This window comes from Accipiter gentilis, chromosome Z, assembly GCF_929443795.1.
Source record: "Accipiter gentilis chromosome Z, bAccGen1.1, whole genome shotgun sequence".
In the NCBI taxonomy this organism is placed as follows: domain Eukaryota; kingdom Metazoa; phylum Chordata; class Aves; order Accipitriformes; family Accipitridae; genus Astur; species Astur gentilis.
The window spans coordinates 64,459,960-64,482,334 of NC_064919.1; the positions used below are offsets into that span (position 1 = coordinate 64,459,960).

Genomic DNA, 22,375 nt, shown 5'->3' on the forward strand with positions numbered 1-22,375 from the left:
ACTAAACACTTCTTCTTCTTTCCTGATTCCGTATTTAGATAGCAGATAGTTGTTTCACCTGACCTTTACTCTGTCCAACCAGCACCACCTTCCATCTACCCATTCATCTATACAATGTGCACATAGCAAAGCCAACATTTCATATTTCCTGTCCAGATCTACAGAAGTGGTTTCAGCATAACACATTAATATGTGGTGAATAAAAATAAAGGCAATAAACAGCTACAGGACAGACAGCCCTGCCATCTGTCCATTGGCTACAACCAAGGCTTCACAAAGCCTTGCACAAAGTTTAGTAATGTATATGAATTATCCAAAAATAAACCTACCATCTGTACAAAAAAACAACACAGGTCTGTTCTTGGAGGAGTGATCCTTACATTGCTATAATGCTTAAAAACAAGTTTATTCACCATATGCATTTCCAAAATGATTTCCTGTACGTTCTATACAGTGGTTTTTTCCCCATTTAGCCACAAGTTCAGTTTTTCCTATACAAATTTTGATCATAATTCTTTTCAAGTTCCTTTCATGTATAAAAATAGGCAAAATACTCAGTTTTCCACAAGTCCTTCAATGAATCCTGCTGGCTTTTTCCCCCAATCCACAGTATTTATGAAGAAACTTCTCGCACAATGATGAGTTCCACTGCATTCTGAAAAGTCTTTAGCAAAGATACTGCTTGTCCATGATCAATATTGATGAAACTGTATCCATTAGCCTAAAAAGAAATATTTAAAGTTGAAAATTAGTCTCATATGCCATGTTAGTGAAACATGGCTTATATTTCATGTTAGTTTATTTAAGCTTTAAAGTTTAAAATAACCAAATTCTATATGAATGCAGACAACAAAACACTGCAGATTTGCAGATTACGTTGTTGATGTGAGTTGAACATGTACCTGCTACAAGAAATTAAACTACTGGGTTAGCCTTGGAAGAATTTTGCCCCAAAGGTATTGCAAATAACCAAAAGAGAAAACTGAACTTTAAACCATTAACATCGGACATCTACTTCATCAGCCTTAATACAGCCACCCCAAAAAAAGCAAATGCAGTACAAATAATACATCCGAGTTTAAATATCAGAATATTGGAAATGGCATTTGTGACAAATTAAAACTATCGAAGCCTTTAACAAAAAACACGAATGGCACTGGCAGCCATTTTAGGGTGTGAGACCTCCTAAGGTCACCCCTAGCTTGAATTTTCCTATGACTCTAAACAACATTGTCATTCTTGGGACAGGTTTGGCATGGCAAACACAGGCAGGCTTAAGTGGCCTACAAAAGACAGGGAAAACGTGGCTATGGTTCAACTTCTCAGGGTGTACTACTGCAAATTCATGTTCCTTCTGGGTGGTAAAATCCTTCCGAATGGCAGATTCGTCTAGTTTAAACTGTTAATGCTTCCAGCTGTGTACCCCTCCTTTCTCCCTGAGCTACTGCCCCTTATGTGGCGACAGAGAGAACTGTTCGTGTGCCCTGCACCTTAGCTGTGCCATTTTGGAGTTGCAGTTCCTTATCCCATCACCAAATGCTTGCTGTTGCTACCAGTTGAATCCTTTGTTGTGAAGTCAGTGGTTTTTAAGTTTGTCTATGGTTGCAGAGAAAGATTTACATATATACTGTTTAGACAGCAAAAGAACCAATAACTCTTTCAAATACATATCTGTACAGAATGTCCTAGCCCTGACCTAATATGCAACAGTGTCTTAAGACTTACATGCAATTATCTAGTCACTGGTCACGTAGAATATTTTTATCAGACGTATGTATTAGACATGCATTATAATATGCCTGCCTAATGCATGCTTTACAGAGAACATTGCAAGATCAAGCATAGCAAAGTCATTTTGGGAGAGATGATATTCAGTCAGAAACTGCAGATGTTGTCTAAGCAGCAACAAGACAGAGTGGGACTGTCACTAAATGATCACTGGGATTATCACAGGTATAAAGAACGTGCTGTTACACAAAAGTTATTCTTAGTTACGAGAAATGAAACAGCCTGTAATTGTCCAAGCATGCAAATACAACTTCTCCTTCAGCTCTTTCTCAAACTATGAATGCCTTATTAAATAAAAAGGAAAACTCAAGCAGTGCCAACGTGAAAAACAAGAAACTTCATTATAAATATCACACAGACAAATGAAATTCCATAAAGACAGGAATAAATCATTAAAACAAAAGTAACCTTTCACACACGTTCGACTCTATAAATACGTAACAAATATGCTACCAGTATTTTCAAAGGTTTAACATGCTTCTTGCTCCTGTTGGAGAGTGTTAGTGTGTTGGAGGGTTACCTCTATCCCTTAAAATCATCTACATCAGTAAGAGAATTAGGACCTTTCTCACCCCAATGAGGACAAAGCAGCACAGAATTATTTACCATTCAGAAACAAGCTGCCTTTAAGTTTGAACAACATGATCTCAGTTTAGTTTTCTTGTGTGCTTTTTGGCTTTATCTTTAATTTGAAGGATTAGGCTGTATTTTCAGCTTGGCTTTGTTTTAGAGGACTGTTCACAGGATCTTGTGGTTTAATTGAGATACTAGTGGGTTTTTTGTTGGTTTGTTTTTAGAAAACTGGAATGCAGCAGAGTCGACTATCAACATTCTCAAACCAGTAATGTGGTGAATAGTTAATAATTTTTAACAAGCTCTGCCGCTTTAAGGGTGGCTACAGCACTGTTCAATGTCCTGTTAGCCCATTTCCCTAGGAGAGTAAGGCTTATACAGTCCTGTTGTCCGTATCCCTGACCCCTCCCCAACAGCTTATGAGCTCATTAGACAACACCCAACAAATCTGATACAGAAGAGGTCTGAAAGGCACCGACTTCCTACAGAAAGGAACTGCACAGCTGCAGCCAGAAGCTCTGGCTCCTGAAGCAACCTACTTGGCTCGCCCGCAGCAGATGGGGCAGCCAGGAGGTACATGCTGCGACCAGCCAGGTATCAGCCAGCCGAGAGGCAGCTTCTGCCAGTGCTTGCACATCCCCAGCCTGTCGGCTGGGGGAGAGGCAGCAGAGGCTGGCAGGAACTGCAGGATGGGGAGGGATGTCACAGCAAGGTGCAGCCTCGGAGAGGGGTTGTGAGGGGCGACTGCTGATGTTCAGAGAGCGCATTATTCAGAACACAGCATGTGAATGACCACGAGTTTAATAACTGAATGATAGTAAAGCCTAAAGAAACGCTTGAATGACAACATTAGGCCTGGCTTTTTTATCTTTAAAAGTGTGAAAAGCGTTCAGAGCTTGAAACAACGATCCAACTGATTAGTGAGGTGGAAGGAAATTAAAAAGCCCCATCCCAGAATATAAGAACGCTTCTGGAGAAGATACTGGTCATCTGTCTAAAAATTAAACATTGTGCTCTTAGAAAAGGTGCAAACTAAACGTGAAATGGTATATTATATAGGCTAGTTAATTAGATGACCACAGTACCTGGATTATTTTGTCTCCAGGCTGCAACAACTTAGATGCTGGTCCTTCCGGTTGCACTCTGGTTACAAATATACCCTTGAAAAACAGAGGTGGAAAACATTTATGACAACTTATTTCACAAATAGTAGGGTAGCATGAAACAGATGTAACTCAAAACATTTTTCCAATTTTCCATCCTAAGTAGAAGAGAATGTACTATTATCTACAAGTCCACAGGCTTTTGTGACTGCCTTCGTTTTCTGATATTAAATCCGGCAGAATTGCCTTTAAATGAGTACTGAAGGGCAAATTCTGATCTGCTTTTGTTTAATTTGGGAGATGTATATGTCAAGATGAATTCTCAACCACCAGAAATAAGGCTGTAGGCTAAATCATGTTCTCTTTTAAGAGACTTCCTAACTGTAAACTCCATAATTCACTATCTCAAAACTGTTGACTGGTAGCTGGAACCACTCAGCTAGAATAACCCTCTATGTTTTCATGTGACCACTGTGGTCACCTGCCACCTTGATTTTCCATATCATTTGTCCCCATTTTCTCTGCTCCAGTCCTGGAATTTAGTGGCTTGGGGAACATATACTTCCCCTCCCTGCCCTTTGCTAAACACTAGAAACATTATTGATCAGAATGATTTTAAGATGCATTAGTACAAAATACTCACATCATCTTCAGGCCTGAATGGATTCCCTCTACCACCAACTCCTCCTGATATACTAAATCCAAGTTCTGGATCCTTATCAATTCTCACTCGAATCTAAGTAGTTACAACCAAAGTTAGATGAACTGGCTGAAAAACTGCATTCAAAGCTACTGTAATGAAATTATTACTAAGAAATTCAGGTGAACAAAAGCTTTAAAAAGAAAAAAACTAAAAAACCCCCACATATATCACAGTTCAGGAGAGTATTATATCTCATAATGCTAATTCAGAACAAGATTCCAATACAACAGCATCATGTATCATTGTACATAAGTTTTAATCCAATATCACTATTATAATCATAGTTCATGTGGGCTTTAAGTTCAGAGATATTTTGATATTATGTAAATTAATTTAATGACCCCAGAAAATATACATGCTCCTATGAAAGAACCCATTCCTCCTATTTCTTTGCTACCTCTAGCTGAATTTTAAAAATCAAAACTTGTTCCTACTGGTCCCTCTAAGGTCTACATAGCCAACAGTCTCCCCTTTCTCTTGCCAGAATAATTGACTAGAAAACTTATTTAACACAAGAAGTGGACATTCTCATTCTAGCACAGAATGAAAACATAGTTCTCACTATTTTCTCAAGAAGACCGAAACAATACAGAGGAAACATCCTGCGCCCAAGAGCAGAAAGAAGGTTGCCACAATGAAAGAGCCATTAAATTGTATAAGAATTTCTTATCCACATCTGTCTGTCTGTCATAAATAAAACTGATAATTACCAGGCATGCATCAGATGCTCACACTTTTTTTATCCTGGCTTTTGTTTACAGATGCATATTTCTACATTTGCAGGTTTTTGAACCATTCTGGGTAGTGATGAATAGATGCAAAGTACTCTAATTTGTACTGCTACTCTGTATTTTTTCAGTTACTAGATAAATAATGAGTTGGTGATCAATACGCGTAGTGGAGAAATAAATTTCTAAATCAGTAAAAAGATACAAGTTTTAAGTTTCTGGTACATTCTGTTAAAATTTCTCTTGTAAAATGTCCACATAAAAAGTAAAAAGAGCTTAAAACTAGAAGGAATGTGCGATTTCAGTAGTCGAATTGCACAGAGGTAATGCTGTCTTCTGCTGGAGATAAATTCCTATTATTTCTGTCACCATCTACAGAGAAATGGTAATAAATGAAAACAATCTAACAATTCATTTCCACTGACACATAGATGTCATATCGTCAAGTTAGATTTTATTCTTACCTCTTGCTTTGCCAACTCGTGGCTTTGTCTTGGGGAACACTGGGACTGAGTATAGGGAGGTTGGTGGGCAACTTTCAGCATCAGATAATCAATTAATTGCTCTCTAGACGGATGTCTTGCTACTGATGATTGATGAGGGAGATGATGGACTTGGCTGTAGTTTGCCTGAGGTCTCTGAGGCTGGCATATTTGTCCGTTTGTCAAAGGTATCTGAATAAAACATGAATACTCAATGTCATACATTTTATAAGGAGCAATCCTCAATTCCTCCTTTATTATTTCAATAATTTTTATACTTGACAGCTTTTAATTTTAGGAGCATTACTAAAACTACTCTTCTGGATCATGTACAGTTATATTCACTTTTCTTTATAGTCATCAGCTCTGACCTACTGAAAACAAATCTGAAAACCAAAAACTTATTTTGAGTGCTCATCTACTGGAACAGACTAGACAGTCTTTGCTTTTAGCATTTGTTTCAGTGAGTTTTCCCAACCATTAGTTTCTAGCAGTGTAACTGACAGTATTGACACTTGGTTGATATCATTATAGTTTGCACTCTAATGCATACAATTCAGAGATTTTGCAACAATTCCCAGTAGATCAAACACAAAATAAAAATCCCACACAGCTAGCAGACAGACATTACATGCTATCTGAGCATCTTTTGGTGAACACTTCACAAGAAACCTTCTGAGCTGATTCACATACAAGCTCAGGATTTTAATATCAAAACTGTAATGATATTTCCAATAAGTGTTATTCTTTTGTTAACTCATCTGTCACTGATTTGATAGGTATAATGATGACAAACAGCAGTAAAGTACACAACTGTCAAGACATATAGCACATTCAAACCATGTCACTAAGAATGATGCTGCAGATGACAACGTTTCTTACTGAAGCCTCACAGTTAGTTACCGTTCAGCTCTGCAGCTCTGTTTTGAGATGGGCAGCCTTCTCTGTCCTCACCCATATGCCTCATGCTCTTTCCCAGCCTACGCAGTCACTCATCTGTCTGTAGGACTCGCGCGTTCAAAAAACGCTACAGGCTTGAGTTCCAGACTTTTTCTGCCTGCCACCATTATCCCATTAGTTATAGGATATAAGGATATTCTCTCTCGATATATAAATAACTGAAGTGTGCAAATTCCAACCTTTACTGATGCTATGTGAATGGACACATATCAGAATCTGTTCTGTTAAGATGAGTTTTTTATGTCAAAGTGATTCTGAGAAATGGTAATGTGTGCATATATACACTTTTTAGCTTAGTTACAGATCAGATGCATTCAATTTACATGATTTTCTACTGCCTTTTCTGAAAACCTAAAACATGACAGGGTAACTATTTTTTGTTGCACTGCCAGAGGTAGAGTTTACATAGGCAACACCTATCAACAGCTATGCAAATTCCCAATATCCAATGTCTGTAGAAATGCAACTGAAATTACTAAAGTTCTAAAATCAATTGCTGCATCATAATAATTTACAAGCATCCATTTAGTTTCATTGTATTAAGTCCTGCCTGTCTAGAGGGTCCTTAGAGATGAACACAGAATGTCTCCTACAAATTCTAGTTTGTCATCACAATTTCATCTCAACAGATTTCAAGTTTGTTCTTTAAAAGGTTTAATTGGCTTCAGATTGCTTTCCTGAAATCATCTGCCATATTCCAACTTTGACTTGCAATTACAATTTTTCTGCAAATTTCTTCTTTCAAAGCCCAGGCTGAAGAAAAATAGGAACTATCCCCCTTCATAAGTTAAATACTTTGTCCTCCAAAAAGAGGATGCTATTTCATTTACGCCACCTTTAATACCTGGGTATCAATACATTTTAAAGAAGCCCCAGTTCCATCTGCTATCCCAACATATGTTTCCACTACTTATGAAAAAATGTATCCTTACGAATAACAATAAATATATCCTATCCATGGTGTCATGTAGACAATTACCTGCACAGCTATTTTCTTCATGCTGTCCGGAGGAACATCTTTGAGACCAAGTGTGGCAGATGAGTAATTCTGCTGCCCTGAAATGAATACTTCATCCTGGCATTGCTCTCCTGGAGTAGAAGCCTGGGGATGCTTTAAACAGAATGGAGCAGTAAAGATGACTATCTTCATATAATTAAAACTAAAAAATTCTTGTAAGAAGCTCAGAATAAAACATTTTATGGGCTTTATCATTCTTTATCTTCTTTGATTAACTAGTACATTGTTTATGTAGAAAATCTTACTAGCCAAGACACCACACCCATAAAATATTGATGGATATTTACAAAAACTAGCAACTGCAGAGGTGTCTTTGATCACCAACAGATTGACAAGAAAAGTCAACAAATGCCAAGGACTGCATATTCAGGATTCATATGGTTAAAAGAAGCCTTCTGTTGACTTTATCCTGCTCACTATGGATACCATAATATCACCCAGGATGCTCAGAGTTAAAGAGCCATTTCCTCACATTTTCTTAAAAACTAAAATACTAATTTTCTTGAATGACTACAGTATCTTACAGTAGAGTTTACATCGTCAGAATTTGTTTGGGGGAGGAAAAAGCATAGTAAGATTTTGTTCAAACCTTTATCAACCTAGGTTAAATTCAGAATGCTAATCTCTTGTTCACATATGTACAATGAAACAAGACACTTTTACATATGTTCAAACATCTATAAAAGCCAATTAGAAAACTCAACTTCATGGCATCAATTTGAAAAGCCTTGCAATAAGTTTAAGGCATATGAAGTAAAGGCAAAGTATTTGATTTAATGTCTACAAAAAAATTCCAGCACATAAACTATAATCTTTTTATTGAAAAAACTGTCCATATGTAAAAGGATAACTCTTATCAATTTAAGGACACCTCACTGTTTATTCTTTCCCCCTCTATATATTGCAATAGCCTCCTGTAGGTACTCACTCGAACAATGTGCACACCAGAACCTCTTCCGTCTGCAACACTCAAGGCAACACTACCCTGGCTGCCATGCAGATCCCTAGAGCTGCCATAGTGAAAGCTGCTAACTGCAGCATAATTGGAATTAAAGGACCTAGACAGCATGCTCTGAATAAAGAGGGGACAGATTTAACATAGAGATTAGTGCAGCATGCATAAACCACAAGACATGTTATACATAAACTAATACAAACATATTCCATTGTCATGCAAGATAAAAACCATGCAGGAACCGTACCACTATGATGTATAAAACACAACTCAGTGACCCCTATTTACCTTTATTTACTGTAAATCAGCATGCAATCAGCAGTAAACATGCAGAATTACATGTAAATAAAGTCACTCAAATGTTCATGTGTCTGCAAAAACAACAAAGGTGCACAGCTTATCAAAATCTCTAGGTTTTCATTCAATTTGAAACATATCAAATATGTTGTAGGCAGAGAAGCTGGCAGTCAAGATGAACACCTGTGGAAAACCATCTAATTACCAGGTATTATTTTGCCTCAGTTTCCTCCCTATTACTGGTACAGTACAAACAAAAATTTACAGAGAGGCAGAGAGCTGACTTGCTGGGTTTTCTTGCTATTACAATGCTGTCAATGTCCACAATGCATTCTGGTAATACTTTATTCAAGAATGTGAACAAGCCTAATTTAAAGAGAAAGAGGCTTGAAAGAAACCTTGGAGTCCGCCCCTGTGCCACTGTAGGCAATCAAACAGGTAACATGAGTTCAAGGACAGAAGTGATAGTGGTTTGGTTCTGAGCTTCATTACCTTGCAAACCTGACCTCTGCAATATTGGCAAGGGTAACAGAAAGAAAGCAGTAGACGTTACTGTCTTGCCACCATGGACTTTTGTAGTTGTAAGAACAAAACAAAATAAAAAGACTGCACAAAAGAAGAAAAGGAAAATTCTCCATGTGCCACCTGACAAAGGAAACAAACCTATCTTGAAAAAGTGACAAAGACCCACAAAAAATATGATCATAAGTAAAAGATATACTACAAAGCATCAAAACACAGCAAATTCAAAATTTGGGGGTTTTTAATACGGTTTCTATTTTTTCCAAGTAACAAAAACAGAAAAAAAAAGGTCAAAAAATGTACTATTTAACTAAGATACTGAAACAACTCTTACATAAATAAATAAATTTTTGGTGTTTGTCTGTTGACTACATATATTAATCTGATTTTTGAAAATAGTCAGTAGTCCTCAGGCAGACACGTATTCTTTCATGCTAGCTTTATCTTGTGAAACTAGAACTAGTTTAATAATCAAAGTCATATGCCTCTGCATATTCATACTCCCCAGATGCTCTGGTAGCACAGTCATTGGAAACTCCCTTGGAAAACAGTATTTACTGACAATACTTGGCTTTCCTTGACCAAGGCTCTTTGATAACCTCTCACTCAATGGCATAGTGAGCTTTCTTGATGCTCCTCTTATACACCTAACCTGTTCTCTAGTCAATGGATTTTTCAAGCTTCCAGACAAGTCTCCAGAGGCTTTCCCCCTCTTGGGAGGGGAAGACTGTACTTGGCATTCAAATCTTTATTTACTAAACATTCAATCTGAGCTTACTTCTCCTCTAAGTTTCAGGCCAAACACCCAGATAAAACTGCCAAAGCCAGTTTGCATTAGCTCCTTAGTGCCTCAAAGCATCTTCTCACAACTGTTCTCAAAATAGTCTCTATAATTAGGCAGGTGGCCTTCTTCCCCCACTTATACAGGCATCTCCCTGAAGTCTCCTTATAGGAAGCTCCTCTCAGAGGCTCCTATACCTTTCCATCTTCTTTAAGTGGCAAAAAAGACAGATAAAATCAGAAGGAATGCATGGTGAGACTAGAAAATTATCTTCGGAAAGTGTCTCTAGCAGACCATCTTACTATAAAGATCCTTAGATCCACTAGATTCACTCTTCTCTTAGAAGGACCCAAACAGATGGTCAATAAATAGTGACAATCTAAATCCAGATTTGTATTTACAATCTAAGAAAGATCTGCAATAGGAGGTAGAGCTTTCTTCAAATTTGTTGAGGCACAAACACGTCCATCAGGAATTAAGATTAAGATTTCAGTTAACTCAGTTTAGTGAGCTTCAAGGTGATTATATAGCCTGAGAGTGGTTTTATTCAAGGGTTTATAAAAATCTCCTTTCTTAGTAGAAACTTTTTCCTAAGTACAAAAAAAAAAAGACTGTGCAATTGATACAGGGAAGACATGAGAAATACTGCAAACACCATTTTTCTCCTTCTCTACTTTGGGCACAGCATCTTAACATTAAATTAGAAGATACCCAGAAGTACAAACTCTATAGAACAAATACTATTTGAAATTACACGGAGCTGTAAGAAAGTTTTAGTTTAATGCAAGAAAAGATTCCTAGTGCCAAATCTAGAAAGCATTTTTCTTCTATTTATTTTTAGCTGGAAAGAGAGAAACTGAGGCATTTGGAGTGTGAAAACTACTCCTCTTAATTTTGCTTCTCAATATGAGCACAATGAAGGTTGTACATTTTCTAGTGAGATTCCTGTAGACTACTGTACCAGAGAAGATGCTTTCAGAAATCTGAATATGCAGATGCCATTAAACCCCATGATTTTTATTCCAATGTATTAAAAATTAAATATGGTATAGAAGTATCATATAAACTTCAGATTAAATTGAATATTAACTCCAAGTACCAATTGGTACTATTCCAATAGTACCAATCTATTCTCCACCTGATTTGCTACGGTCTCTTAGGGCATAATGGCCTGCAAAATAGTAATTCAATATTTGAGGCTTGAGAAATCTCATTTCAATTCCTCTGAACTGATATACACTAACCAATACACATGCCATGTTCCATTATATTTTTATGAAAGATAAGTTTCCTAGAAATCAGTTATTCGACCATGGAGAACACGTATTAAAAGCTACAATATATTGAGGAAAAATGGCTATGTACAAAGTAAAAAATTCCACATATAAATCAGGATTTGTAGTGAAAATCAGCCTCTAATGGAATCAGTTTAGATACAGGCCCCTAGTATCTAGTACGGGGGTTTATGTACGTTCTTTTTGAATGCTAAGAGTCAGAACATATTCTCCATTTTGCAGCTTACAAGAGAATTAACAATTTCAGATTTCAAAAGGGTGTCTTTTGGGAGTTGAAGTGCCTTAATGCATTTAGTTAGGTGCAAGACAATAAATAGTGGAATTTATTAGGAGAATTTCTATTGGACAATACTGTTGTAATTTTAAGAGTGGCTGGAGTCTGTCACAAATATCCATGAAATTTTGGTACAGAAAAGGAACTAATTAAATTCAAGTATCTGCAGGAAACAAGACTCTACATTCTACTTATCTTGGAATAGCTTTAACTGGTAACTTAACTGCTAAGCCTAAGTATTAGCCTTTTTATTTATTTATTTATTTAACAGCACTTAGAAAGAATTGCCAGCTAAAGGTGGACATAAGTTATCCTTTGAGGCTACAATAAATGTATAGAAATCCCTTCACTTTTCACTCCTACCTTGACTATCTAAGATTCTTCAGAAAAAGTTTGCTCAAGATAGTCTAGAACACTTGAAATGCCTAAAAGTAATGCTTTAAGTCTTTTGGAATAAAAGCACATAGGAGAAAAAAAAGCTTTGTTTAAAATCTGATAGCATTTTAGCAAGATACCAGTTTATCCCAAAGAAGAACTTAAACAATGTGAAACTATTCTTCAGTCATAAGAGAGGAAAAAAAAAGGCATCAATTTAGGTCTCTGATCCTGGGAAAAAAAAAAAAAAAATCTATCTTCAACAAGTGACAGCATTCCTATTGAAGAGTTACATATGGAAAATTACATATAATTTAAATTCTACTGTCATAAAATGTTTGCAGGGTCAGAACTTTTATTGTTTACATTCCAAACGCACAAGAATTTTATTCCTTTTGAAGTGTGATGTGTTGACTTCTGAATTCCATAAAATATCACTATAACACATTGATGGTTCAGTAGTCCATTCAAAATGGAGGAACTGCCCCCCCCCCCCCCCAAATAAAAATTTATAACTAACAACTACTAAACAGATAGCATTCCTGTAATTTATTAGTGCCACAATATTCTTCAGGCTACAATCTTACAAACACTCAAGCACTTAATCTTACGTGTGCATAGACACACTGAAGTTACTTTCCTTGACATATTGAAGCAAGCTTAACTTGGGGAAAATCTGAGGCCATATCAATTAAAATACTTTTTGTATGTTTGGTATGTAGTGTGAAAAATGAATTCAAGAGAAACTTTCAAACTTTGATTGAAACTGCAATTCTATATCAATACTGAAACAGTTGGACTTCTTTCTTTTAATAAGGCATTGTACACTGGCAACTTTTAGAATAAAACCACCTCTTCGGATTTCTGAATTAGAAAGTAGGAATCAAATTTTATGACCTCTTCCCTGAAAGCTCTGCCATTTCAGATAAGTAGTAGATACAAGTAGATAAAAAATAGAGGACTTAATTCCGGATGAAGTTAGGATTGAAAGCAAACACGCACCTGATGAACTCCCAAGAGATCCACAACAAAAAAAAGAAAATATACATGTGTAAGGAAAGGACAGATTCAGGCCCAGTAACTGTTTCTGCCTACTTAGCACATAGAAATATAATAGATATTTGCAGATAACTGTTGCAGATATTTATTATTACAATTTACAGATGAGAAATTCCTCTGCCACACATTAAAATGTGTGTGACACTAGTGTTTTTACATAGGCAGTATTTTAGTTTAAATGAATATTTTCAATAAAATTACTATATTAGACTACTGTGACATATCAGGTAGTAAAACTGGCAAATCACACTCAAAGAGGAAAATATGCTGAAAAATGTTACTGTTCTTAAAAACTCACCTGTGCACTAAATTTATGAGGTTGGGGGTGGGTCAGAATTGACTGCATGCTTTCCAACAGTTTACATATATAACCACTAGAGAGCAGCCTGACATTTAAATAAGCTCTTTCCTCTATCCATCAATAAAATATGCTTTGCATCAGGTAAGCAAATTGTTCCTCCTGAATGTATGCAAAATTTCTATTTACAAATGGTCTCATGAACTGTTTTCACCTTCCTTCAACCAGATGGATAATTTTAGTTGATCAGTGTATGTCCCCTTACAGCTGGCTAGAATCCATTGTTAATAATTTTTGCTGGACTTAAAACTATCCTATATGTTTCCTCATGCAAATTAAACTCTTGAAAGTTTTTTTCCCCCCACTTATATCAGGTAAAAAAGGTTAATAAATAAAACAAGAACTAGCTTCTCCAATTTGTCCAAGAAGCAGACACTGTTTCTTTTAGTGGGTTCACACCCACCATCTCCTCTGCCCCCCCCCCCCCCCAGTTTCTAAATTTTATTAAAACAAAATAAACAAGTACTTCAGTAGCTTAGCAAAAACAAATAAAACACAAGCCCACAAAAAAAAACCCAACCCCCAAAACCCACTACACCCTCTTTTCTAATAAGCACAGGATAGAAATAATAAACACGATTAAATTCAGTAACAGACTGAGAAGAGTCACAGCAAAGGTAATATTCTTAACCCATACTGTTTGTGTATAATCACAGGCAAGAAGGTATCAATTAAATATTCATCATAAGGCTTAGTTTTGTATACCTGTTTTTGTCAGTGTTGTCTTATGCTTTAAAAAAAAGAAATACCATTTTAAATCCTTGAAAGCTTTGTCAAAGCAATTTCCAATAAATATTCCTTAAAGGAGCTCTGTAATTGAACTTGTTCCTTAAATGAGTTCTGTAATTACTGAAATTTTTTTCAGACTTCAAAACATTTCAGAAATGTGCTTTATAGACTAAGCCCCCCCCCAGCTAATTTTTAATTACAAACAGAAATACTGAAACCATTGTTTTAAAAGAACAAAGAAATATCCAGTAAATTCCTAGAATTTCCACCTTATCATATTTGCCAGCTGCCATATAGGATCATATCTACATTTTTCACAGTTCAGATTTTTCTTTTTAAGTCAGTCATATCCCGGAGAATACAAAGTAGACAATTACAAACACATTCACTTTTAAACCCATAAATAAGTCTCATATTGCTAAGTAAAAGCTACTTTAAAATGCTTCAAGGCCAGATCAAAAGAAGCACGTGCATACAAAACAGAACTTTAAGATCTGTTAAATCAGCTGCACAGCTAAGATCTGAATAGTAGTTATTCCATATCACTCTAGTAGGAAACAAAAATTAGGGTTTTCATATAAAGCATGAGAGAAAGTATCGACAGATATAAAGGGAATCAAGTCAGGCAATCAATTTCATTTCCATAAAGCTGACTACACTACTACAGTACCTGAACAGATATCACTAGTGTATTAAACATTGTTCCTAACAAGACAAATGTAGGCAATGTAAGAACGAGCTATAAACAAACTGCATTAGCAGTGCACTGAAGTTTTGTTTCCCTCTGCATTCAGGGATTGCTGGGATTTTTGCTTCCCTGTAATTTCATGTAAGATTTGATATATGCTTCCAGGCGAATGGAAGATCACAGAGTGTACCTTTTATTAGGGTTGGAACGCGATGAGGTTTTTGACTGCCTTGTTGGGACAGAGGGTCCCCACACTACAGCACAGGACCGTGAAAGCCTTAAAATATTTTGTGTTGTACGTGACTCAAACTGGATCAGAAGAACAGGTGCAGCTGTTGTGCAGGCTTCTTTAAAAAACAAACTAACCCCATCCCTTTCCATCACCAGAAGTTAGACAACTTAAAAGCAGACCCATCCCTCCAAATACTTGGATTTCCAAAGAAAAATTATAAGTAATTTTTCCAAGCATCTCCAATTAGATTTCTTTAGCTATTATGGATATTGAAGTATTTAGCATAATAATCACAAACCAAACTTTGTTCTTTCAAAATAAATCAGAATATCCATCTAGCTGGCATAATCAAAATGTATTTTGGCTGCTTTACTCACTTCCCCTCCAAGGAAACACGATCAGGCTAATGACATTCTACTCATTATTTAGTGATGATATTTTAAACTGGTTTAGCTGGACAGCATAAATTATATTCTTCCAGTCTCTACTCAAATTCTTTGAAGATATATAATTGTTCAGCTTTACATATCAGCTTGAATCCTTGACCGCATTTACAGTACATAAAGAATTGTTCATCATCTCTAGTTATATCAAAACCTCCCTGTGATTTCCTGAAATGAACAAGATTTTTAAGTGTTCTCATCTCACAGCACTAAATATTCATTCAACAATCTGTCAGATGCTCAGCTTCAAAAGACAACTGGCTTGGAGGCAGATACATGTTAATCACGGCTTTTCAATTCTTCAGCAACTGAAGCTGTAGATCTATACCTCCAAATAGATTTTACTAATTTTCTTTTCCTTGTTAATAAAGAGAAGAAATGGGGGGGGGGGGGGGGAGGAGGGGGAAGCAGAACAGAAAACTCAAGAAGCATAAGGGACTATTTTACTGTAATATGAATACAATGATACATTAAAAATTACCTGGCCTGGAAGAGCTAGCCTTGCAATCCAGCAGGGTCAATGTCACATTATTTAATGTGTTCTAAAAGTAATTGGACTAAACTGGCAAGTATGATGTAAAAACAACAAGGACTTTTTTTTCTTTGAGAGGAAAAGTTAATTTACAGCCTACCATTTGACTGTTTCTCAGATATTTATCACAAACACATTTGTGCTTTTTAAGGCAGTGCCAGAAGTACATTTTCACTGGTAATTAAAAGCAGTTCAAGAGTATTTAACTTATTCCATACCCAGGTAACAGAGAGGTAGAAAAGTTTTAAATTATTATTTTTACCTTTTCTAGCTTTTTAGCCTCAATATGTCGCAGCACCTGTTCCCTCCAGTCATGAGGGACTTTACTTTTTCCTGGAGGGTCTAATAAAGAGTGCTCAGAGTTAACCCTTGCGTTTGATCTCTTTGAAGGGCTAGTCCGTGAGTAATTGAAGTCACTAACTGACATAGTTCTTTCTGGTATTTCATTCACCGACGGCCGAGCACTCTGCGGACGGGGTACATTTGGACCATCAATGCTGTATGTCCTGGCAGAAAGAGGTCTCTGTTGCCCAGACATTACTGGCGGAGCTCTTCCCATTGAATGCAAATCTCTGTATGTTAAATAGTCCCCTTCAGGAACCTGGGTCCGCCTTGGAGGTCCAGTATCCCCAACATTTACAGAAGCTGTAGAAGATACACTGCTCTGTCTTTGAAGAGTGTGCCTGGTTGCTCCTGGGAGCAGTCTATCATTTGGTGGAATAGCCCACATATCTACAGGTCTCCCAGCCATCCGTTGATGAGTGTTATACACAGCGCTGGCTCGGACATTGTTATGATTGGAAAAATTCATACTGGCAGAATGCTTTACATAGCTGGGGGTTTCTGTGCTGTCAGACCTAAGCAGACGTGAAGGAGGTAAGCTGCCTTGTTCTACGTGGGTGTTTTGTTTCTGTGGCCACAAGGTGTCTTTTGCTGTTGCACTGCTGCTGTACTGAATATTATACTGGGGAGCACAGAACATCTGTGCACCACTTGTCACTGATCCCCTCACTCCATTAGCACCTTCAGGATTGTGATTTGAGTCAAACTTGAACACAGTTTTTGTAGAAGATACTAAATCAGATGATGATGATGACCCAGGAAAAACCTGCAAAGGCTGATCATACAGAAGAGTAGCGGATTTACTTCGGACTATGTTTTTCCCATCTGTGCTATCAGATGCTGATTTTACCACTGAGTTTGACTGTTCAGATCCATTCTCACCAACAATATCGTAGATTTTCAGACCACCAGTATCCATACCGGTGATGCTATGAGATTTCATCACAGGACCACTTCTCTGTGGGGACAAATCTTCAGTGCTCCTCGAAACAGACAGCTCAGCAGAATCACCATCAACTGTAGTGCTTTTCATTAGTTTGTCTTTACTGGGAGACTGTACTGCTTCCTCAGGATGTCCATTTACTTTATTTATAGGATATTTATTTCCATTTTCCAAGTGCTCACTTTCTTCTTTCATGTTGTTATTCAAAAAGCCCTTTACTGAAACTATATCCTGTGCTTGTAACCTTTCTACCGGAACTGGCACTGCCTTTTCACTAACCAGTTTATTGATATTCATGTTTATTTGGTCTAATTTGTGAGACTCATCCGTAGGAGTGCTTAGATCAACACCTTTTCCTATCAGGCCTAATCTTTCTTCAATGCTTAATTCATATTCAGACAAATTTGTAACCTTGTCTTGCATATTTATTTTTTCTTCTACTGTAATGCTCAATTCACCTCCATTTTGCAAAAGATTATTCAAATTTTCATCTTCTCGCCTGGAAAAAGAGATGGCTCTTAAAAGAAATTCCAGAAGAAACCAACATATTCCTTTAAGAACTGTTTTAGAAAAAATAATCATTAGCATGCAACACAGCTATACTGTGTACAGAAACCAGACCAATATAGAACCAGATTTATGATTTGCTACCTTACCATTACAGAAAAATACTACATAGAGGGCTCATTTTGGCAACGTTTCTGTCATCTGATTTCAGAAGTTTGTTTAAATTCAACAGGAATTATTAAAGACATTTAAAAGTGCCAAAAAGTACAAAGTGACAATAACTCAATTTTTTTTTATCGAATACTCGCAAGTTCCATGATAGTTTTGGACAAATGTCTTGTTTCTATTAGCAATGTTTTTTAAAAAATGGCATTTTCTAAGTAAAATCTCAAGAAGACTAGCAACCTTTAAGTCCATTCTTTGTAAGTTTCTAAAAGCCTTTTATAGTTATGTTAGTAATCAAATTGATCTTCAAAATTACACAAATAAAAACATAGAGCTTTTAAAATGGTATATTGAAGTACTTTGCAGGGATAACAAATTATAAGGATGAAATTATTGTACCCTATTATTAAAAACAGATGGGAACCATGTCTTGTATACTAAAATTAGCCTCTGAATTTTATTGTGTTGTGTCCCCCCCCCCCCCGCTTTTTTAAAAAGAACTATTCCATTTTTTAACCTTACTTTAAAATATTAAAATTTAAATTATTTCATGAATGATAAATTAATAAATTAAAGAAATGGACAGATAATATGAAAGATTTAGTAACATTTTTCTATTATATTTGCTCAGTGGTATACAGTGTCTTACAAACCTGATCTTGGATAAAACAGCAGCATGTGTTTCTTTGTCTGGAGAACAGAGAGAAATATCTTGGCTACTATCAGTATTTAAGGAAACAGAATCTGACATTCGAGAAGGAGAGGAACAGTTGCTGTTATTTTGATTGCTATTGTGGGTAGCTTCATCTGATAAAGAATCAGCATCTTTTGAATCATCTGAAATAAAAATTTGCCAGTTTAGTTACAGACACATACATCTGCTTAATAGCCATTTAATGTGTGTATGTTATGGTATTTAGAAATTGTCTCTCATTCTTGAATAAGTCTTACTACTGGAAACTAAAATTTAAGCTAACACCTTTTGAAAACTTCATTTACACTTACAAAAGACTGTTGGCAATAGTTCCTATTTTCTAAATATTTGCCTCAATGTAAACAGCCTTCACCTGTTAATGAAATTTAACTTGTTGCTTTATTCAAGTTTCCTTGGTATAAGCTAGTGCTACATTATGTAAGATTTCCGCAAAATACCTATCAAATCATATTTCTGTTTCTGCAATGATTTCAAAGTTTCGTATTACATGAGTCTATTACCCCCTATGAAAATAAAGTACACTAATTCACATGCAGGATTTTGAAAGTGTAGACAGTTCCAGATTTTGAACATTATATCATTGTTAAACAGCTATTTATTAGACCAAGCACTCTGGAAAGACCTAGATCACTGGATAAGCTCTGTTTAGTTTCATAAATGTAAAAAACAAACAGTAAAGAAAAATGTTCTTCTGTGGAGTTGGAATCCAATGCATTCCCATGCTTTGCAGATCACTTAGGACAACATTTTCAGAGTAATTTACACCTATGCACATTGATTCTTGCATAATGTATGCCTATGTACACACTACATCCACATAAAAGTAATTTCTCTGTGGGACATCAAGCCAGCCATTATTTTGATATAAGTGTACAAATACATTTAAAATTTTGCTTCAAGAGGCACAGTTACAGGTTCCAAAAGCATAATATTGTGAAACTGATGTCTATCTCCAGAGAGGAGAAAGAAGTTTTGACTTAGTACTTTAGTCAGACATAAAAACCCAAAGACAGCATTGATAAACATGAATCTTTTCACCTGCAAGGGGTCATCAGCAGACTCTTCCTGCTACCTCCGTGTGGTTTTCCTTCATCCCCACTAAAGCTCACCCTTTTACATCTAATGGGCAGAAAAGCCTTTTGTCCTAGAAAGTACGGGACTAGGATATCGTATGAAGCAAAATAGAATTTGCCCTCCAACTTTCAAGTTATGTTTTCTCTGAATCCTAGGTCATTCCTTACCCTTGCAGCAATGGTTACCCAGATCGAGATTATCTTTCAGAGAATATAAAAGTTAGGTAACAAAAATATGTTCTGAAGTTTCATGTTAGAGGAAAGAAGAAAAATAAAAAAGTAAAGTGACTCTGGAGAAAGAATTGCTACAAAAGAAGTTATTCTTAAACCTTAGGAAGACAGCAGAGTTTCTCTGAGAAATTTAAACACGTGATATCGCTGCCTACAGCAGCAATAATCCACATGGGCAGGGCAGAAATACGGACTATTTCCAAGGTAAATACCACTTTCTACAATCCTTTTCTTAAGTGTATCAAAAGCGTGTTCAAGCTAACAGTCCCCCAAAAGACACGCATCTCCCTTCCCCCTCTGCTTTTAAACTGATGGCAAGAATCGAGAAAATTAGGATGCCAACAGAACCTTCTGTACCATATGCTCAAGGATAAGATATTGCAGAATTTTTTTTCTGCTTTCATTGCTTAACTAGAGAATTGATCATCTTTTAAAACATACAACTTAAATCTACTTTCACATAATTTAATTGGAAAAACTAGCCACTTTGAGTCAAGAAATTATCAGAATCACACAACAACTTCTATTGCTTTTTTGGGTATCTAACCTTTTTTGTTATTGCTAAGAGCTACCACTTTTGGTTGGTTTATGGAGGTTTCTATCAGCGGTGGTCGCATTTCTGCCATTTTCATCTCTTCATCAGAGGAGAGTTCTTCTGACTCCTGCTAAAAGAAAAGCATCTTTATACTGTGCATTTTAAAGAACTGCTTAAAGGTTAAGTAAATGCTATCTAAACTGTCACCCACTGAACAATAAAGGGAAAAAAAACCCAACCAAGCAACATAACATAAGCATAACATCAAGTTGCATAGTGCATTTGTATTGCAAGGCAACTGAATATAGTAATAATTGCTACTGAATTATCTTTAAGAAGCAGAACATGCAGATTTGCATTGTCACTGATTAATTCCATGGGAATGACACTCAAACCGGTAACTTCAGCTGCAAAAACCTACTTGGAGCAAGCAGATGTAGCCTCTGTTCCAGCATTGGAGAGAACCTCCAGTTGAGTTCAAGCCAGAAGGTTATCACTGAACCAGCAAATACCCCAGACTAACTAGCTGGGTATTGGTTTTGCAGAAAAGAGCTCAAACTGAAACAGCTATAGAGTAGCATGACCAGGACAATCTTAGGAATGTAGAGCTATACTGTGAGAATAGACTGAATGAGATTGGTTTGCCTAGTCTAGCAACAAAAGAGCAAGAGTAGCTTGGGTTTATATCTTTAAATTTACATGGGGGGTAAATTTCAAAAGGAGGAGAAGGTACTTAACTTCAAGAACAATGGCAGATGAGTAAAGTGATGCTGAATACATTTAAGCTAGAAATCACTAGCTACTAACCATAAGATGGAGCTCAGTGCACTTACCAAAGAGATTAACTGACAAAGCTGCTGCAAAGGCAGCCATGCAACTGATTCAGTATCCTACTGCCAGCCCTATATTCCTATCATCTTCAAAAAACAATTGTTTCCAGTAATATTTTGAAGGAAAAAACCCCCTTCCTTCCCTAAAGTGGAAATTTCTTTCTAGTGAACACGCTTCCTGTTACAAATGCTACAAAATCCATGTTACAGATTGCAAAAATAGTCTGTCAATGTTCACTTTTTCTTAAAAGTTTCAGAAACTTAATGTGTGGAACCTACTGGAGCACCACTCTTCCCAGAGCACCACCCTTCCCATGATCCTTATTACCTGGCCAGTTCTTTGGACTGCAGGGAGGACAAACCTGACTGAGATGTAGCAAACAAGCTATGATAGTCTTCACTAAAAATAAAAAATAAAAATCCATCTCTTTTTCTCTGCAGTCAGAACAGACCACCTCTTCACTGCCTCTACCAACATTACCTTTCCTCTTGGATGTGACATACAACAAGTGTAACCAATGTTGAAATGAAAAACTTAATGCAGGTGCGAAGTTTAGGTAACTGGAGTCAACTGCAACAGAGTTACCAGCAGGTTATTACATGAAAGTAAGGAATTCACTATGCCTCATCACTACACACTGCTACCTCATTGACTTACCGGCATACAGCCAGCTACAAAGAACTGCTGTCACTATCATTAGTCAACTAATATGATCTTCTGAAATAATGTTTTTAAATTAAAGAAAAATGTCAAAACCAATATTTTCAGAAAGGGTGTAGAAGCAGGAACATGCTAGTGGGGAAATAGCCAACAACAGCCACAACTGCTTGTCACAAAGGCTCTTTAGCAAAAGTATGATATATGCATGTTCTATGGCTTACACAACACAGGTAAAAATAATCTGCATCTGAAACTATGAAAAAAGCATTTTAGAGGTTGTGACTGGCAACAGATTAAGTGACAAGTTCCAAAATTTGGCGTAAATCTGAAACATTCTAAATAAACAGATGCGTGGTATTTGTCAGAGAGATGTAGAAAGAATTCAGAAGTTTAAAATCTCTGACTCAAGAGGTAAATACAATCCAAGTCATTCATGACAGCTCACTAATAAACACAGAGGAATACACATTTTTAAATG

The 22,375-nt window shown here is 36.4% G+C and overlaps 1 protein-coding gene across 11 annotated transcripts in view; it reads right to left on the minus strand.

Moving 5' to 3' along the window:
- Positions 1–387: 387 nt before the first annotated feature.
- Positions 388–22,375, minus strand: part of ERBIN (erbb2 interacting protein) — a 121,677-nt gene continuing 99,689 nt past the window's right edge. For 6 of the 11 annotated variants that reach the window (XM_049795327.1, XM_049795325.1, XM_049795326.1 and 3 more), the window contains 9 exons: positions 20,419–20,536; positions 18,506–18,689; positions 16,158–17,679; positions 8,284–8,427; positions 7,317–7,448; positions 5,360–5,569; positions 4,108–4,200; positions 3,447–3,521; positions 388–721 (listed from right to left, as the gene is read on the minus strand). In XM_049795327.1, coding sequence (XP_049651284.1) covers positions 614–721; positions 3,447–3,521; positions 4,108–4,200; positions 5,360–5,569; positions 7,317–7,448; positions 8,284–8,427; positions 16,158–17,679; positions 18,506–18,689; positions 20,419–20,536 — 2,586 coding nt within the window. In that variant the 3' untranslated portion in view covers positions 388–613. Of the gene's footprint in view, positions 722–3,446; positions 3,522–4,107; positions 4,201–5,359; positions 5,570–7,316; positions 7,449–8,283; positions 8,428–12,002; positions 12,086–16,157; positions 17,680–18,505; positions 18,690–20,418; positions 20,537–22,375 lie in introns of those variants that run through there. The other 5 variants (XM_049795328.1, XM_049795334.1, XM_049795333.1 and 2 more) reach the window with 5 other exon arrangements.